Source organism: Peromyscus californicus, unplaced genomic scaffold, assembly GCF_007827085.1.
Source record: "Peromyscus californicus insignis strain IS unplaced genomic scaffold, ASM782708v3 Scaffold_19__1_contigs__length_69161282, whole genome shotgun sequence".
Classification (NCBI taxonomy): Eukaryota; Metazoa; Chordata; class Mammalia; order Rodentia; family Cricetidae; genus Peromyscus; species Peromyscus californicus.
This window is the reverse complement of record NW_026294491.1, coordinates 8,833,414-8,852,176: the sequence shown is the minus strand read 5'-3', so window position 1 is coordinate 8,852,176 and position 18,763 is coordinate 8,833,414. Positions and strand designations below refer to the sequence as shown.

The window sequence follows — 18,763 nt, the reverse complement described above, 5'->3', positions numbered from 1 at the left end:
CCTGCTTTGAGGCTGAGAGGGATACACTATTTGGTCTGTGGTCTTCTGGGGTCACACTGCAGTCTGGGCACACTCAAGTCCACATCACTCCAGAGAATGCTCAACACTGCATAGCAAAATGTATGCCCTAGCTTATTCCACAGTGGGTCTTCCTTAATATGTTCCTCCCTTCTATACAGCTGAGTTTGACTAAGGGAGTGTCTCATGCTCCCACCTCAAAATGCACAATCACAAACCCTTTGGGAATTTGTGTGTTCTGGGAGTGGTGGTAGAGGGTGGTGTCTGGGACTTGAACTCATGGCTGCCCACAGATTAGCACTCCATCACTGAGTTACACCCTAGCCAATGATTAAAATTTTTTTAAAAAATTTCTTTTTGGTTTTTTAAGACAGGGAGGGTTTCTCTGTGTTAACAGCTCTGGCTGTCCTGGAACTTGCTTTGTAGAATGGCCTGGAACTCAGGTCTGCCTCTGCCTCTGGGATCAAAGGTGTGTACTACCATGCCAAGTTTAAATGATGTTTTTTGGTCAGATGAATAGCTCCTGGTTTTCTGAGTACTTTGTCTCATGGAGCCTTCCAATCTCCATTTCCCCCACAATCCTTTCTGAGATTGGACGATAACAGATGATGTGGGGATTTAACAAGGCAACTCCATGTAGTTAAAAGGTTTATCTTGGGGTAACTTACAGCCAGTAAAAAGGTTGGTTACAGGATCCGGGAGATGTGAGGTGCAGTCCAGTGGGGTTCTCTGGGGAATTCTGACTTGGTCTCCCATCCAGGATCACGAGGAACCAAGAGGGCCGGCCTGGAAGGATCTCAGGTTTTAAGGGCTCCTGTCCCTGCCATGTCCCAGGGGCAGGTCCTAGGTAGGTGTGGCAGTTACTGGCTGCCTCACTGGGGCGGTGCTTCAAGGTCACAGCTGGAACAGCTGCCCACTACAGATAACTTTCTGGGTCCCCCTTGTACACATGTCACTTACATCTGGCTGATTTTAAGTGAGTTTCGAGCTTACATCTGGACTGTGGCCGGGTGCACGTGTTTTCTCCCTTTGGTGGAGTGGGGGAATTGTACTCAGGCTTTAGACACAGTGAACGGCGGGGAGCTGTCACAGGACTGCATCACCACCTGCCTTGCCTGAGCAAGCCCACTGGCTCTGGGGAAAAGGGACAGGTACCCACTATGTCCTCTTTTCAAACAGGACAGATGCCTGCATTTTCCAGACCGGGACATGGCAATAGTTTCCAGAGAGGTCGATTTTTATAGACACCAAGTCAACAGTAAAGACAGAACTGAGGATAAAAACGTATTTCTTTTAATTGGTCTTGGCTTTGATTTGTACCAACAAGCCCTGGTGACAATACAACTGGATCGTAAACAAGCATGCTGCGGGCAGTCATGTGATCCAGAGAAGACACACCCACTTTCCAGGGAGGCAACTGCTTCCCCATCCCCCGCATGCTCCTGTGCTTCGGTTCAGAAAGGTGATTGTGTCCCAGCACAAGGGAGGCTGAGGCAGGATGACCGCCAGTGTGGGGCCACATGGGATACATAATGAGGCCTTGGCGGGGTGGAGGAGAAAAAAGAAAGTTTGAAACTAAACTGCAAAAATGACCACATCCACACTACTAAGAGACTATCATCTTCCCAGGTGATCTTTAGGTCACCAGCACTAAGATTTGCTTCTCTACCAGCCATTTTACTTGAGAAAATAAACACACACCAAGGACAAAGATGTCATTCTAAACGTATTCCTTCACGTGGTAGAGCCTTCCTGCGCTGTGCACATAAGAAATAAAAGCAAAAATCTCGGCTTGGCATGACCGTGTGTGCCCACCTGTAAACCCAGCGCCCAGAGGTTGCCCTCCGCCCTGGCAGTGATTTTGGCAGGAGGTGTGCTCCCAGAATATTTACTGGTCCCTGAGGATGGGGAGCTAGCATGAAAACGCTGTGAGGAAGTTTCCACCACCGCTGCCGTATGACCCACGTGGCTGTATAACCTATCCTTTAAAACAGAAAACTGTCGGACATGTTGAACTTTTTAAATGAAAAGCTAACAGCATTTGCTGCCTTAACCCTAACCTTTTCTACATGGGTTTTAGTTTTGACTATGACTGTCAAACTGAGCATACTGTAACCATGCAACCACAAGTTACACTGCACGTGACCTATCGTGACAACAGTATAATACCTCCCTTTTCTATGGCCTAATGATAGACTTGATTAGTGAGCAGGCAAGACAGTCACTTCATTCCCATCAGGAATGTCACCCACCAGTCAGCTGGCCTGACAGCAGGAAGTGGACCCCTTGACTGTGTGAAGGAGTGAAGCCAGAGGCAGACAACTCTGCAACCCCTGTGGTAGTGACCTGCAGTCCTCTACTGGGGAGCAGCAGTGTGAAAACTGCACAAGGGTGTAGAGGAGGTGGTACCTGGGGATACCCTGAGCACAGTAGGCAAACGGTCAGTGCTCAGTGCTTGCGGGCCAGGACCGAGGCCCTGCCAGGCAAGCCTGCAAAACCAGGAGGATGTGGGCCTCCTGCTGTGCTCCAGCTCCCTCCTGAGCGGCTCCACCTCTCAGACCCAAGGTAGTTTCCTTAAACAAGGTCAACTGTGAGCAGGCTCTGCTCTGAAAAAGAAGTCAGATTTGCTCCAATGGAAGTCTGAGCGTCTCCCTGGGTTTTGCACAAATGCAAGGTCGAAGAGCCGTAGAAAACCTGTGGACACAGACGCTTGTGTTCTGGGTAACAGGCAGCTGTCAGTGCATGCACTCCCGGGCAGCCAACTTCCTGTTCTACCAAGAGCCTGGGGCCCAGACATCACTGGTGCAAGCCTTGACGTCGTTGAAGGGGAGGACAAAAGCAGGTGCAGTCAGAGAGGCCCTGGGCCCGCTCACTGAGCTTAAGAACTATGCCCGAGGCCTGGGAAACTGTGCTAATGTGGGCAGCAGCCTGGGGGGCACTGGCCCTCCTGAAAAGACACTTTGGGCTTGCTATAGAGGTAGGAAGACAGGGACAGGAACAGGCCAGGCAGAGGAGGAAAAGCCTCCGGGACAGAGTGGCTTTTCTCCACCCCACACCTGTCCACCCCCCTGCTGGTCACAAGTAGAAAAACTACACTATTGCTCATTTGGTTTCAAGAGTCATCACTAGGAGAAACAGCCGAACGCCCACAGAACGGGCCTGAAGCTGACATGCTTTCACACAACAGACCGAGACTACAAATGCCCAGAAAGGCAACCGACTGTGGCAGATGCAGCCAGGGGCACCGAGGCGAGGAGCTCCATAGACCAACAGCACTCAGTCCTTCGGGTGAGTGTGCATGCACTCAGCCAAGAACCATGGCCCGCAGCCCTGGCAAGGAGGTTCAGAACACTGGCCCCGTTCACGGGGATTTGTAAAATAATTAAAAAGCCCACATTTAAAAGTTATAATTTATAGAATATCCAGTATAAAAGCAGTCTTTAAAAAGGGACTCTGGCTCTCAGAAGAAGTCCGCAGCCCTTGGCCTTCTCTTTGGAGTGGTGGCTGGCAGCTTCATGGTTGATAGAGGCATGTTGGCCGGGGAGCTGGTTGGGGACTTCAGCACTCCATGGAGTGGCCTCTGCTCAGGGTTAAAGGCCACTCTGGAGAAGCCTGTGGGGCTGACCAGGATACTCTTGTCTGTCTTCTTAAATTCTGCCCCAAAGGAAAGTAAAGGCTATTAGTTGGATGTTACGCCTGTTCCTCCCAGGTGTGCAGGGCTCACGGCTCACATCCCCACGTCCCAGAAATGCAGAAGACACCCAGATGTATATAGAGAAGGGAACAAGTTTCACCTGGGGTTTGCTGAGGTGTGTGCGGGGGCAGGAGGGACAGCCAGCTGCCTGGGCTAGTGTCCCTCAGCAGGACCTGTCTTCACCTTCAGCTCTACAGATCGGGCTGTTTAGCTTCAGGAATGTGCTCCTCACTCCTTCCTGCATCCCCTACTCTCAAACAAAGGTGTGTGTGTGTACACATTCACTTACTGTCCACATGAATAAGGTCTTAAACTCCTATTAAACTTAAAACTAGTGGGACGTGGTGGTATATGCCTTTAATCTCAACCACTCAAAGGCAGAGGTGGAGGATCTCTGTGAGTTCCAGGCCAGCTAGAGCCACACAATGAGACTCCCCGCCTCTCTCTCTCTTTTTAAAAATATATTTTATTTATTTATTTTTATGTGCTTTGGTGTTTTGCCCACATATTTGTGTGAGGGTGTCAGGTCCCCTGGAACTGGAGTTACAGTTGTGAGCTGTTATGTGGGTGCTGGGAACTGAACCTGGGTCCTCTAGAAGAACAGCCAGTGTTCTTAACCTCTGAGCCATCTCTCCAGCCCGAGACTCTGTCTCTTAAAAAAAAAAAAAGGGTGGGTGGGGCAGGTGGTGGCGGCACACACCTTTAATCTCAGTACTTAGGAGGTAGAGCCTGGAGGATCTCTGTGAGTTTTAGGCCAGCCTGGTCTACAGAGTGAGATCCAGGACAGGCACCAAAACTAAGCAAGCACCACCTTCTTACCAGAGTCCTTTGGTTTCTTTGAAGTAATAGTACCAACAGTCCTACTACTTAGTAGGCAGCACTGCTACCAAGCCAGCAAGGAGAGGGCTTCCTTCCTCTCCCTTCTGGTCCACCAGTGGCCCTGAACTATGGCCTAGGCAGCTATAACTAAGGAACCAGGGTTTCTTAGCTTCCAGGACAGAACTAGAGGAAACCCGGAAAAATGGCTTCTCACCTCACCCTTTTCCTGGTGGCCTCAGGAGGCCCCAAGAAACTTCTCCCTGTCTTTAATCCCAACATTTGGGGGACAGAGGCAGGAGGATCTGTGAGTTTGAGGCCAACGTGGTCTACATAATGAACTGTCTCAAAAACAAACAAAACAAAACAAAACCCCTGAAATCTCTCCCTCCCTCGGCAATGCACGTCAGATCTGTGAGGCCAGAGACTTTGGCACTGCCTAACTGCCTGACCCGGGAACAGACAGGGAGAAGAGGACCTCTGGCTGCTGGAGAACCCTGAGCCACGGTTCCCACGTTGGTCCCAACGCAGTTTCCCAGAAGCCCACCCACTCACCTGCAGTCATGTTCCTGTTCAATCCAAAGGTGACTTTCTTGGAGCTGGAGGGTGTTTTATTCAGCTGCGGAACAACAAAGGAGTAACCATGGTAACACAGGTGCTCAGCCTCCTTGTCTGGATTTTTCTGAACTTACCCAGGGCAGGCCCTTGCAGTGTTTCCTACCTGCACACATACAAAGGCTAATGGGGCAGCATGCTGTGGCCTAAATAGATTCCACCACCAGACTCCTGCCCATGACCTTCACAAACCACTTTTGCACATGCATAGATTTCCCAAACTGGACACTATATTCCCAGCAAAAAAAAAAAAAAAAATGCAAAGAAGGATGAAGATGTTTGGAATTACAAATTTATCACCCCAAATTACAAGGATATATGTTAATAACCACCATTCATTTTGTCCCAGGATTTTAGAAAGGCTATTTATTATTAGTGTGTATGGTGTGTGTGAATGTGGGTGTGTATGTGACACGGTCTGTGTGTGGCTGCCAGAGGACAACAGCCCTCCCCTTCCATCGTGGGTTCTGGGGACTAAACTCAGGTTGTGAGACTTGGGTGGCAAGTCCTTATACCAGCCTAGCCATCTAGCAGGCCCAGAATTTCTAAGCTGCAACTTGTAGCTCACATACAATTGATTAGATTAGGCTTAAAATGGGGTCTAATTTCAACGGGCAATGGATATGCATGTAAAATCTTTGCCGGAGATGGCACCCAAGGCCATGATACGTGCTGAGCAAATGCTCCACCACTGGGACCCCAGCACAGAAAAACATTCCCAATGTTTTGTGCAAAGGGCCTCAAATCATCTAGATATCCCACCAATCTATCGGAGTGAATGACGAGGCTTTCTACTTGAGACGTCCCTAGACGCCAACCCACTTTGCACTCTGAGCGCTCGGCTAAGCCCTTCCTAGAACCCTGTGCCTCTTTCTGGAGTTTGCTGCCACTTGATCCCACCTATACACCCAAGGGCAGGGGTCCGACGCGGAAGCTGGGCTCTGCCATACCCCGAAGCACCTTGCTAGGTAGAATTCATCACCTGCACCCCAGAACTCCTCAGAACACCTTGTCTGCATGTCCCTGGGGAGGTGTGCTGTGGAGGGCTCACCTGGACAGCAGGACCCTGGGGAAGGACGGCAGATTTGCTCTTTGCTTTCCTGAAGAACAGGGGCTTTGGTAAGAAGCGGGTGTCAAACTTCACAAAGTCATCCTCCGTTTTCAGTGGCTTCTTCAGAGGCCTGTTGCTTCCCTGTGAGGATGAGCAGCCGGGAGGAAGGAGGATCTTATCACAGGCACCTTGCCCGGCTCACACCCACAGGGAAGGAAACCAGGACAGCACAGCAAGGGAGTGCTGGAGGCTGACCTACCCTAAGCCCCTTAGCCCACAGCCCACTGTTCCTGTAGCTCTGCCTTGAAGCCTCCTGCTCAGCGGAGCAGACCTCTCGGCACCATGCCGGCAGGGATCACCGTGTCTTCTCGGCAGTAGAGGCCGCTTGTTCGTAACTACGTTCTAACACAGGTCCTACAGACTGAATTCTTCCTTTCAAGGTCCACCTGTGAGGCGAGAACTCGTCTTTCTATTTGTGATCAGACACTACATGGGCTGCAAGTGTGGTGCGGAGGAGAAGGCTGCTACAAGGCTTTGGCTTGGGGGTCCCCACATCTGGGCAGCTGAGAGTGGAATCACCACATGGGCTGTTTGGCTGGAGCTTGGTGCCTCCCTTGCAGACGCATAATGCCGTCCGGCATGCCCCAAAGCAACCCTAGCCCAGCAACAGACAGCGGCGACTTCCCTTGGCCCCAACTAGTTAGTAATCATTCCAATTCCGAGCTCGGTTGCCAAGGGCATGAGAAACAGGCTATGAAGGAAGGAGGGGCCTCTGCCAGGGCAAGGGTGGATGGAGGCTGAGATGACATCCCAAGGCCAGCCCAGTGCTCTGCTCTCCTTCAGTAATCCTGGATCAGCCATGAACTCACCTGGTCAGAGATGGGTTTCAATGCCACAGACACTGCAATACAGTGTGCATATGCACTGGTGCTGAACAGGGTCAGATGTCTCCCTGAAAAGCCAGGGAGTCACTGTTTTGGTGGCTTGGTGGCCACAGCAATGAACACATGGTGTGGTGTGTTCGCCATACGTGCTGACCCGGGCACAGAGGCAGTGTGCTTCCTAGACATGACAAAATTCAAGAGCCCGGTCCTCCTTTACCGCTCTAGCAGCTCACTGAGAAAGAATATCCTTTCGTTAATCGCAAGTGAAAGAGGCCCAGGCTTCCTCTTTGCCACAGGGGCTGGATGGGTAGCGGCAGGGGACAGAGCAGCTCTGGATGGAGGCCTGACTGACAGTGTCTCGGCTCTGTGCTTACCTGTCTGACCGATGAGACATCGGGTCTGTGAGGGAAGAGGTGGGAAGTATGGTGTGAATGGATCACTGCACTCGGCCACCTCGACAGAAACCTGTCATCTGCATGATGAGCTGTTACAAAGCAGTGTATTCTGGCTGTCGCTTCCCTGAGGTCTGGCTGTCCCTATGCCCTGCCCCTAACAGACCGCTGAGTCCTCTGAGCACGCCTGTTCAAGCCCAGCACCCAAGCGCCGGCACTTCCCACCTTACCGGAGCTTGGATCCGCCCGGCGCTGGACTCTAGCACTCCGTTGTGCTCCATGAAGTCTGACGTCTGCCTCATTTTTTTCCTCTTCTTTAAGATTGCTGTTTTCTGACTGGACAGATCATAGAGGTCAAGCCGGCTGGACACTGCCTTCTTCTGTGGCCTTTTGCACTGGGGCAGGGTGGTCTGGCCATCTCTCTCTTCCCCGGGACTTATGGGGGCGCCTGCCTTCTGCACTGTCAAGCCGCCGCTGCTGATAGGGAGAGCTCCGAGTTTCCGTTTCCTCTTCTGGGCTTGGACACCTGAGGAGGAAACTTGGGTGGCAGAGCTCTGAGGTTGGCCACCGATAGGGTCATTCTCTGACACATCCTCCTGAGGTAACTCGGTAGGTGTCCAGATCTCTCTGTGGGCCCTCAGGCTCTTCTTTCTTGGCCGTTTCCTTTTATTGTGTATGGGTACGATGGGTGTTGGCTCAGAGCTGTTCTCTCTGATGCTAGACGTGGTGTCTGCTGCAGGTCCAGTCACACAGGCCTGTGGGGTCTGCCTCTGGGCAGTGTCAGGCTCATTGTTGGTACTCTGTGCTGGGGGCATGGCAACAGCATCCAGGTCCTCAGTCTCAGCCTGGAAGTGGCTTCTCCTCTTCTTTTTCCTTTTCCTTTTGTGAATGTTGCCTCCGCTGTCCTCTCCACCATCAAGAGAGATTGTGCTTCCTACAAAGATGCAGACCAATGAGTGACTGGCCCTGCTGGTGACTCTTGGGCAGACTGGCAGCCAGGGTTATTTTTATTTATTTATTTATTTTTGAGATAGGGTCCCATGTAGCTCAGACTCGCCTCAAACTTGCTGTACAGCCAAGGCTGCTGTAGGGAAACCCCGGTCATCATGGCTGCCTCTCATGGGTGATAGGAATATAGGTGTACTGCATCACAGCACACTCCTTTAGAGGCCGGGTCTCACCAGAGTTGTTACAGTCTGGAATTCAAGTATCCCCATTGGTGGGTTGGGCAGACGGCTCAGTAGGCAAAGTGCTTATCGTCAAAGGGAGAAGACTTGAGTTTGGATCCATAGCACCCACATAAAAAGCTAAGTGTGGTGGTGGCATGCACCTGTCACCCAAGTGCTGGGGATGGTGGGTGTCCAGGGTAGAACAGGTGGATTCCTGAAGCTCAATGGCCAGTCAGCCTAGCCAAGCTGCAGAGTGCCAGAGCAAGTGAGAGCTTTTGTCACAATGGAGGATGACACCTAATGTCGACCCCTGGCCTTGGTGTTTGTGAACCTGCATATACCTGCTCACACATACTAGGCACATGTATCTGAGCACTCGGCCTGAGGCTGTAGAACCTTTGGGAGGTAGGCCAAGTTGGAGGAAGTCTTTGAGGTTTACAGTCTGACTCTGTAGTTTCCTGTGTCCCCTTTGCTTCCTGGCTTGCTCAGACATAAGCAAGCTGCTTTATGCACCTGCTGCCAAGCCTTCGCGCCGTGTGCCCTGAACTGTGAGCCCACACAAGCCTTCCTCCTTTACGCTACTTCCCGTCAGGCTGTGGTCCCAGCAGCCCAAGCTGGCCTGTCTAATGTGCTGCAGTCCTTAGGTTCCGGAGTGCTGAGGTTACAGAGCCCAGCTGAGACTACTCTCTTGTGGTGCTGGGATGGCACCTCGGGCCTGACACATGCTGAGAAAGGCCTCTGCCACTGAACCCACTTCTAGTCTCTGGATCTTGCCACCTTCACCACCAGAAAGGTTCTGACCTCGGCCAGCTTTGTCAACTAGTCCCACTTCTCTCCTCCTAGGACCAGAAAGCTTCAAGTGTATCTCGGTAGAAAAGAGTAAATGGCAAGGTTTTCAATCGTTATTTGTTTTTCTGTATTTTTAAAACTTATTTTTATTTTGCTTCATATCTATGTGTGCTGCACGCAGAGGCCAGAAGGTGTTGGATGCCCTGGCAATGGCGTTACTAAGAGTTCTAAGCTGGTATGTGGGTGCGAGAGTAGACCACTGGGTTATCCCCCAGCCCCTAGTTATTTATTCTGTGCACATGCACATGTGGCGTTGAGAGGACAACCTGTGGGCATCAGTCATCTCCTTCTCCACGTGGGTCCTGGGGATCGAGCTCAGGGTTGGCAGTAAGTGCCTTTTTCTGCTGATCCTCCCTGCTAGCCCAGGTTTCCAATAATGTTAAAGTCAGAAGACACACACACACACACACACACACACACACACACACACACACACAAGTGTTGCCATACACACACACACACACACACACACACACGCACGCACGCACGCACGCACGCACGCGCACACACACACACACAATAGTGTTGGAATCCTATTCTTTCCCCAGGCCACCTAAAGCTGCCATCCAAGAGCAGACGCCTCTGCACACACAAGATCAGAACAGCGGCTGCACAGAAAATAACAGAACCCAGGAAATCTGTGGGTATGATGCTGCATAGCACCCCAGCATGGGGTGGAGGCAGGAGATCATGAGTTTGCGGCAAACCTGGGCTACATAAGAGGTCTCTATTTCAAAGAACCTCCCCTCTCCCAACCACACCAAACTAAACCAAATCCCAAAACACACACTGAAACTTTTTGTTATGCCAATGATTCATGAGAACACTGGCTCATGACTCCCCAGAGCTCAAGGTCACAGAGCTACCTGGATGTGAGCAAGAGGTGAGCCTTTCTTTTCCAGCCCTGAGACTTAAGGCTTTGCAGCTTACCTTTCTCCCGATCCAGGGCAGCTCTCTCTAGAAGCTTCTTTCTTTTTTTCTTGTGCCTTCTTTGACTGAGGGCTTGACCATTTTCATCAGCAGTAATGTCCTCAGCAAAACTGAGTTGAGCACCATTGCCTGCTGGGTTCCAAAGGGACACTGGTCAGCTTCTGAGGTCTTTTTGCATCTGTTGCAGCAGCCCAGGTCCTGGGCTCCTCCCTCAGCCTCCTGAGCCTAACTTCTGCGGCATCACCTGGACTACCACTGCTTTTCCAAGTGAACGCAAAGGCTCTTGACCAGAATACACACTGGATGATGACTGGCGGGCTTCTCAGGCTAGTCAGCTTTACATTTCCTCTGGCTCTGTGAGCCCACCCAGTGAGCAAGGACAGAAGAGCTGGCTCACTGGCCTGTTGTAGACTATTATTATTTTTATTTATTTATTTATTTATTTATTTATTCATTCATTCATTTATTTATTTGGTTTTTCGAGACAGGGTTTCTCTGTGTAGCTTTGCGCCTTTCCTGGAACTCGCTTTGGAGACCAGGCTGGCCTCGAACTCACAGAGATCCGCCTGGCTCAGCACTTTAATCCTGAGTGCTGGGATTAAAGGCGTGTGCCACCACCGCCCGGCATAGACTATTATTTTAAGATGTGTTACATTTCTTTATGTTGTGGAATATTTGTTTAATGGTGCAAAGATGTGTTGCATTCTTTTATATTGAACTTGTTTAACTTTGTGAAGCTGTGTTACTGTGCCTGTCTAAAACACCTGATTGGTTTAATAAAAAGAGCAGAAAGGCCATTAGCAAGGCAGGAGAAAGGACAGACAGAGCTGGCAGGCAGAGAGAATAAACAGAAGGAAAAATCTGGGAGGAGAAAGAAGAAAGAGTAAGGAAACGAGAGGAGGATGCGAGGGGCCGGTCATGGAGTAAGAGTGAAAGTAAGATTACAGAATTAAGAAAATGAAAAAGCCCAGAGGCTAAAGGTAGAGGGGATCATTTAAGTTAAGAAAAGCTGGCTAGAAACAAGCCAAGCTAAGGCTGGGCACTTTATAAGTAATAGTAAGCCTCCGTGTAAGATTTATTTGGGAGCTGGGTGGTGGGGCCCCCAAAAGAGCAAAGAATAAAAACAACCAACAACACTGGCCTACTCAGATTTACCAAGTTTACAGCAGCATACCCTGGGGACATGCATCCTAAAAGAAAATGAAAGGTCCTGAGAGACCAGGATTTTCTTCTTGACAAAGAACTGTAATCTTCCTAGCCCAGTTTAAAACAAAACAACAACAACAACAACAACAAAAATGAGTGTTTTGCCTGCATGTTGGTGTATCATGTGTATTGCTGGTGTCCACAGTGGCCAGAAGAGGGCACTGACTGGATCTCTATGTGGGTTCAGAATTGAACGTGGGTCCTCTAAAAGGGCAGCCAGTGCTCTTAATCACCTCTTCTGCCTTCCCTTCCCCATTAAAAACTTAACTGTAGAAAGCACAAATAAAAACTCAAATAAATACCACAAGACCCACACAGAGGAAGCACCAGATGGATGGAAAGTGGGTGCAAAGGGTCTTGCACCTGTGGCACTCCCCTGGGCAGTCCCTTAGGTATGCCGGGTGAACCTGATTGATGGTGGCCACCCCATAAGTCACTTTCCCATGAAGGCCTGCAATCCCACTTCTCAGAATATGGCAGGGACGCCATTGGTGGAGTGTGCATTGGGTGAGAACATTGTGACTTACAGTCCAACTCTTCTTACCTTCAGAGAGGTCCTGGAACCTGAAAAGAAAAGAACATGTGGAGTTCAGAACGTTCAAGACACAGGTTCTGAACATAAAGCAGGAATCTGGACACACATTCCTCATCCTCTCCTCCACAGGGGAGGCTAGGAACAGCTCTACCTAGGGATGTGATGCGTCAGTAAGAAAAAAGCCAGGACAAAGGAACCCCAATTTCACCAACATTGCAAGGGACACAGAGGCTACAGAGTCTCTCTTGGCACACAAAACGCCCAGAGCTCCAGCGCCTTCCTCACTTGTGTCGGAAGGCAGACAGCTCAGCACTGCTTATGTCCAGGGGAGACTGGTGGAGGGTTCTCTTTATGCAACTTAATGCACTAAACCCAATAAACAAAGCTGAGGATATGCAGGATGTGCGTAGGGCTGGGCTGGGTAGCTGGGGCAGGCAGGTTGCTCCAGCGTCCACACTGGACACCCTGACACACCTTTAGTGACCCAGCTTTAAGACACGGGAAATTATAAATGCTATCTTCTAAAGTGTTCTTTCTTATAAGCCATTTTTTGGTGTGTGTGCATGTTTGTATGTGAGCACATGTGCATGTAGGGGTCAGAGGTTGACGCTGGTATTTTCCTGAACCACTCTCCACTTTACACATGGAAGCTGGTCTCTCACTTGAACCCAGAGCTTACCAACTTGGCTGGTCTAGCTAGTTTGCTCTGAGAGTCCCATCTCTGCCTCCCAAGCAAGTGGGCCTCCACAGCTGCCCAAAACTTCCCTGGGTACTGAGGATCCAAACTCTGGCCCTCATGTTCGCACACATGTGGTAAGCCCTTTACCCACTGGACCGTGTCCCTAGCTCCTTTGAAAGGCATTCGTAACATAAAGGACGAGCTCAGGCCAGTGCTTGCTAACCCAAAGGAGGCGACCAGACAGCTGTTATCTGTAGTCAGTCAGAACACACCAACCGGCTTTCTGGCCAATCATCTTTTATGTCACCATGGTCCTAAAGACACAGATGCTAACTACCAGACTACCTGACCCCTTTGGCACAACCCTGCTGGGAGGTGAGCGTGAAGGTGGCTAGCTGAACCCTTTGGTACGCCAACAGGTGACACCCGAGGAGTACACTGGCACCACTACCCTACAACTGTATGGGATGAGCAGGGTTGCCTCCTTCCCCGACTTTGGTTCACATGTTTGCTACGTTGCTAATGAATAAAATGACAAAGGATAAGGAGTTTGGTTCTTGGTACCCCCAGTGGGTGACTCACAACTGCCTGTAACTCCAGCTTCACACTCTCTTCTGGCCTCTTCAGGCGCGCGCGTGCGCGCGCACACACACACACACACACACACACACACACACAAATAGAAACAAATACATTTTAAAAAGAAGAAGGAAAAAAAAAGCATGTGGGTGAGTGCTGGTCCAGTGGTACGGCCATGGGCTCTCAATCACTACTTACTTTCGGATCAGTCTGCAGAGGCGCTTCCGGTTGAAGGGAGGGGTGCTCTTTGAGTTGGCTATTTCCGAGAGTCGATCAGCAACTGCCTTATAGTCGAACTACCAAGAAGAGACAGGCACATGAGTGGTAGTCAAACATCCAGCCTATTCAAGTTGCCCTCTGGGTGCCCTGGGAGTAGTCCTCTCCTGACTGTGGTCTCATACCCAGAGCAAAATTTGCCTGCGGAGCTTCTTATGTTCCTCCGGGTTCTCAATCTTAGAACCTATAATACTCTTAATTTGTTTTGAAAGTACAACTAGGTACACTGAGAGTGTGGTGTCGCACGCCTTTAATCCCAGCACTCGGGAGGCAGAGGTAGGTGGACCTCTGTGAGTTCGAGGCCAGCCTGGTCTATAGAGCAGCAGTTCTAGGATAGCCAGAGTTACATAATAGAGGGACCCTGTAACAAACCACCAACCAACTATCAAAACTGGGAGCTTGGCATGGTGCTGCATGCCTCTATTCCCAGCACTTGGGAGGCAGAAGGATTGCTATCAACTCCAGCCTAGACTACATAGCAAGATCCCGCTTCAAAAATGAAATCAAAAACGCCTGAACAGTACCAGAAGAGCTGGAGCTGCTGCACAGAGGCAATCAGACAACCATGATTAGAAAACGAGGATTAGTGTCTTTCAAAATCCCACCTCGTGTACTTATTGCTCTCTATTCTTGAGATGGGGTCTCTCTATGTAGCCTGGGCTGGCCTGGAACTTGCTCGGAGATCTGTCTACTTCTGCCTCCTGAGTGCTGGGATTAAAGGTGTGTGTCACCATGCTTGGCTTCCTCTTGTGTTTTTGAAACAGGCATTTACTAGGTAGTCCAGGCTAGTCTTGAACTTGAGACCCTCCCATGTGCCGAGATTCCATGTGTGCGACACCATGCCAACCTAAAATCTCATTCTTTTAAAATTGTTCCCAACAAGCTCATTCTAAGAATGGTGACATTAATTACAGAAGGGATTATAAAGGACTTTACAGTTCAGGCCCTATGGCTTAATGAGCTCTGACCCTAATTCTCCAGCCAAGCACCCCCAGTCAACCCACATTCTATAAAAGGCAACAGCCGCCCCCACCTGGAGAGGTGACCCTGAGTCTTTGAAGGCCGCACAGCCGTCTCTTTCTCTGCTGCCAACGACTCCATCTCTGAGGCAATCGCCCAGCGCTGCCAAAATACACCCAAAGACAAAGACAAAATCTTGACATTCGAGAATAGATGTGGCTCAGTCTCTTCAGGCTCTGGGTTCAATCCCCATTACCAGGGAGAAAAATAAAAACGGTACCAGCAACTGCTGCCTAGGGAGATGTGCGGGTTAGTCTCTTAAAAATGCCTGTTTTTTATTTTCTATGTAAAGCTCAGGTTTTAACCCCAGTACTAGCCCCACACTGAACAACTCTACCCCCTCCAAAAAATAACTAAAGACTCCTGGAAGGAAGCTGTGTGCCAGAGGGGACCACAGCAACACAACCTGACTGCAGGGCAGCTCTCACAGGCACAGGCCAAACACTTCCCAAAGGTGAGCTCCTAGGAGGGACAGAAGCAGCTGGGCCTGTGTGAGTGGTGTTGGGCTTCTCCCCGGGGCCCCGGATTGTGCACACGTGTCTCTATGTACCCTGCTTCATCTTTTGGGAGGCTATATTCAGTGAGGTGCCAACAAAGTGCTGGGGAGGCTGTCAGGCAAGTGCATCCCACGCAAGTGCAAGGGCCTGGGTTCAATCCTCAGAATCCACATGAAAAAGGCTGGGCATGGTAGCACAGGCTGGTAAGCTCAGTACAGGGAAGGCAGAGACAGGTGGGTCCCTGGGACTCACTGGCCAGCCACTCTAGCCTAATTAGGCATCTTCCAGGCCAATGAGGAAACCCATCTCAAAATAAGAGGTGCATGAAACCTGAGGAAGGACTCCCAGTGCTGACATTTGGCCTCCACATGGAAGTGTACACACATGCACACACCCATAGACAAAACAATATCCACAAACAAGCAAACCCCCGCTAACCTGCAAAGAAAAGAACATAAAGAAATGCTCTCACCGGCCTTCTTCCCACTGCCTGCTTTCCTACAGGCCAGCTTGTTTGCAGGGATCCCTTCGGCAGAGCGGCCACCATCTCCCACTCTGGTTTTCTGCTCTTCCACAGTCTCTTCAGGTACAAAAGCAGACTGATCTACAATGACTTCAAAAACACCCCTAGCTATAGTCTGTACCAGTGTGTGGCTGAGGGTAGAAGCACAGCAGAGAGAATGTGATTAAAACACTCAACTGGAGCCTGTGCAGAGAGGAGCGAAGTGGAGAACAGCCCAGGGAAGTGCGTGCCTGTGCATGTGCTGCCTGGGGCCCGGTGTGCCCACCACTGCAGATTCAAGGAACCACCACGTGCCACAGGGCAGACAGGAATCTGGTGTGGGAGAGCGTCCTGGAGTGGCCAGCCAAGGGCTGTGGCAGGGACCAGAACCTCTCCTTCCTTCCTTCCTTCCTTCCTTCCTTCCTTCCTTCCTTCCTTCCTTCCTTCCTTCCTTCCCTCCCTCCCTCCCTCCCTCCCTCCCTCCCTCCCTCCCTCCCTCCCTCCCTCCCTCCTTCTGAGCAGGGTCTTACGGTGTAGCCTGAGCTGGCCTGGCTTCAGGCCTGTGAGGGGTATTTGGAATGGGTGCTCCTTATTCTAGATAAAGCCTGGCATTGTGCTGTACAATAGAACCCCACCCTCAGGCACCAATGAAAGCAGTGAGGACACGTGAGCCACTTACTCCTTGGTCTTGGCAGCAATTCTGCAGAATGGATCAATTAACTTGAGGTTCTGATCCGCTAAAAGCTGTAATTTAGAAATAAAACAGAGGGCAAATGAGGGAAAGATAGGCTTTTCTCTTTTCAGACATGTTCCTGCCCTCTCCCAGGTCAGATCAACTGCCCACCGGCCTGAGCTAGCTTCTCTCTGGTCTTGTGGGTGTTTTAGTTCAGTGACCCAAAGAACCATCAACTGGTCAGGGCTGTGCTGCAGCACTCACGTCCTGAGACAGCTGGGTGTGGTGCCTGCCCAGCAGTGGGCCCTGGCTATCTCCAGAACTGCAGGGAAAATATGAGTTCTATGTGGATGCCATCTCAGAGCATGAGACAAAGGCTTTTTTTTTTTTTTAAATTTTATTCATTCATTCATCCATCAACTTAGTGTGTGTGTGTGCATGTGTCGCCCCTCTCTTAAAAATACACCATTTATAATTTCTTTTACTTTATATACATACACAAGCTTCACTACAGAACGTCAAAGAGAATAGTAAAAATTGTTTATATCCCCTAACTGAGATAATCATCTTTATCTAAAAGTACACCTTTTCTTTCCAGCTTTTTATCTATTTATATTAGGCATAATCTGCACAGTGTTGTCTACTGCCTTTCCCCCACAGCTTCTAAAATACTCAGTATGTCATGATTGTTTCACATCAGACTCTGTAAATTGTTTTTAACTCTTTCTACAGGGGAAGAGGCAGGGTCTTGTTCTGCAGTACAGGCTGCCCTGGAACATGAGATTTAGCTGCTTCAAATGCTCAGATGATAGACATATGTGTACCCCCATGCCTGAACTTAGGGCTCTCGTACTCCTGGCAAATGACTCTCCTGCCTCAGCTCCTCCAGCAGCTGTGTATGGCTCAATCCTACTTTATAGGTAAGACTGCTATAGAGACATAGTGTGGTGGTGTGCTGTCTAAACGTCCACTAGCTGTCCGAGACGCAGTCGACTCCAGAAGAAGTTACAGAGGTGGCTCCTTCTGACAGTACCCATGGTGGCCCCGAACATGGTGGTCCCATCACACTGCTGGCTGATGGCGCTGCTTCTCACCTCTCTCCCTCCCACAGTGGAGAGCTCATCCAAATAAACGTCAATCAAGTGGGATCTCACTCCATCGGGAGACTGACTCTCGGGATTCAGGATCTCCTTCATCAAGATGTCCAAAAAAAGTTTGATTTGGCTAGAGAACAACAAAAAACAAACCAACCACACGGTTTTGTTTTGTTCTGTATAAAAAGACATTATCACCGATACCCCCCTGTTCTCAAAGAGCAGACAAAAATAATGAGTTTCCTGCTCATTCTGCAGAACAATCACTCTGAGGCCTAAGGGGAAGAAAACAGTTACTCTGATGAGTATCAACTGACTTTACCACTCCACTGGCTTTAAACCCCCTTTGGATCAGATCTATTTTGCTTCTCATAGGACTACATAGTGGTAGGCATAGATGAGCCAATTCATGCTTTTGATTACCTGAAATCTTAGAGGACCCTATTATTCTATAAGGATTTTTTGGGGGGCACTAAGGATCAAAATTAGGGCCTCATACCCATTAGGCAAGCACTCTACCACTGAGTCACCTAGCAACTCTGACATGCTTCTAATGTCACCATGTTAATGTCCATAGTTCACCAACCTTTCTTCCCAGGCATTCCGCTTGAGAACTTCAAAGCATTGCCTCAGGACCAGGCGGATCAGCTAAAGGTTGGCATTTTTATAATAAAAGAAAAGAGGAGTCATCATCTTGGCAGAACAAGGAGCCCCACAATGGATCCCCGAAGTGAGACAACATCCTTAAATCTATTGTAATCCCTGAATCAAAAACACTATGTGCCTGGACCCAAGAGCCAGACACCAGCCTGCACAGCATACAGAGACTCCGCCTCACAACCCCCAGAAAACACAACTCAAGATATGACCACTGCATTCTGCCACACCGTGCCTGGCTTTCCATTGTTCTCTTGCTGGGGATGGAAGCCAGGTCTCAAGAATGCTGGCAGGGCAGCTCTTGTCCTAGAACCTCACAGCCACGTCCTGGGGTGTCGTTTACCTTTTCCCCAACAGCCTTTCTCCCTCTTAACTCTAGTGTTTACAAACTATATTAAGATCATTAGCCACAGCCGGGCAGTGGTGGCGCACACCTTTAATCCCAGCACTCGGGAGACAGAGCCAGGCGGATCTCTGTGAGTTCGAGGCCAGCCTGGACTACAGAGTGAGTTCCAGGAAAGGGGCAAAGCTACACAGAGAAACCCTGTCTTGAAAACCCAAAAACCAAAAAAAAAAAAAAAAAAAAAAAAAAAATTAGCCAGGTGGTGGTGGTGGTGTATACCTTTA

The 18,763-nt window shown here is 49.8% G+C and overlaps 2 protein-coding genes across 5 annotated transcripts in view; one reads left to right on the top strand and one right to left on the bottom strand.

The window, feature by feature from the left end:
• The window catches only part of LOC128114493 (pyridoxal kinase-like), a 30,364-nt gene extending 27,926 nt beyond the window's left edge, over window positions 1-2,438 (top strand). Inside the window, exon 8 of one of the 2 annotated variants that reach the window (XR_008219781.1) lies at window positions 1,198-1,302. Coding sequence is in view for 1 of the 2 variants with exons in the window: in XM_052744539.1 (XP_052600499.1) it covers window positions 1,198-1,551 (354 nt within the window). In the remaining variant the exon portion in view is untranslated. Of the gene's footprint in view, window positions 1-1,197 lie in introns of both variants that reach the window. The other variant, XM_052744539.1, reaches the window with a different exon arrangement.
• Window positions 2,439-3,410: 972 nt separating this feature from the next.
• Window positions 3,411-18,763, bottom strand: part of Rrp1b (ribosomal RNA processing 1B) — a 30,112-nt gene continuing 14,759 nt past the window's right edge. For 2 of the 3 annotated variants that reach the window (XM_052744532.1, XM_052744534.1), the window contains exons 5-16: window positions 18,066-18,127; window positions 17,480-17,609; window positions 16,392-16,456; window positions 15,683-15,864; window positions 14,727-14,815; window positions 13,616-13,713; window positions 12,169-12,188; window positions 10,419-10,550; window positions 7,701-8,404; window positions 6,195-6,335; window positions 5,084-5,147; window positions 3,411-3,672 (exon numbers count right to left, since the gene is read on the bottom strand). In XM_052744532.1, coding sequence (XP_052600492.1) covers window positions 3,479-3,672; window positions 5,084-5,147; window positions 6,195-6,335; window positions 7,701-8,404; window positions 10,419-10,550; window positions 12,169-12,188; window positions 13,616-13,713; window positions 14,727-14,815; window positions 15,683-15,864; window positions 16,392-16,456; window positions 17,480-17,609; window positions 18,066-18,127 — 1,881 coding nt within the window. In that variant the 3' untranslated portion in view covers window positions 3,411-3,478. The remainder of the gene's footprint in view (window positions 3,673-5,083; window positions 5,148-6,194; window positions 6,336-7,700; window positions 8,405-10,418; window positions 10,551-12,168; window positions 12,189-13,615; window positions 13,714-14,726; window positions 14,816-15,682; window positions 15,865-16,391; window positions 16,457-17,479; window positions 17,610-18,065; window positions 18,128-18,763) is intronic. The other variant, XM_052744533.1, reaches the window with a different exon arrangement.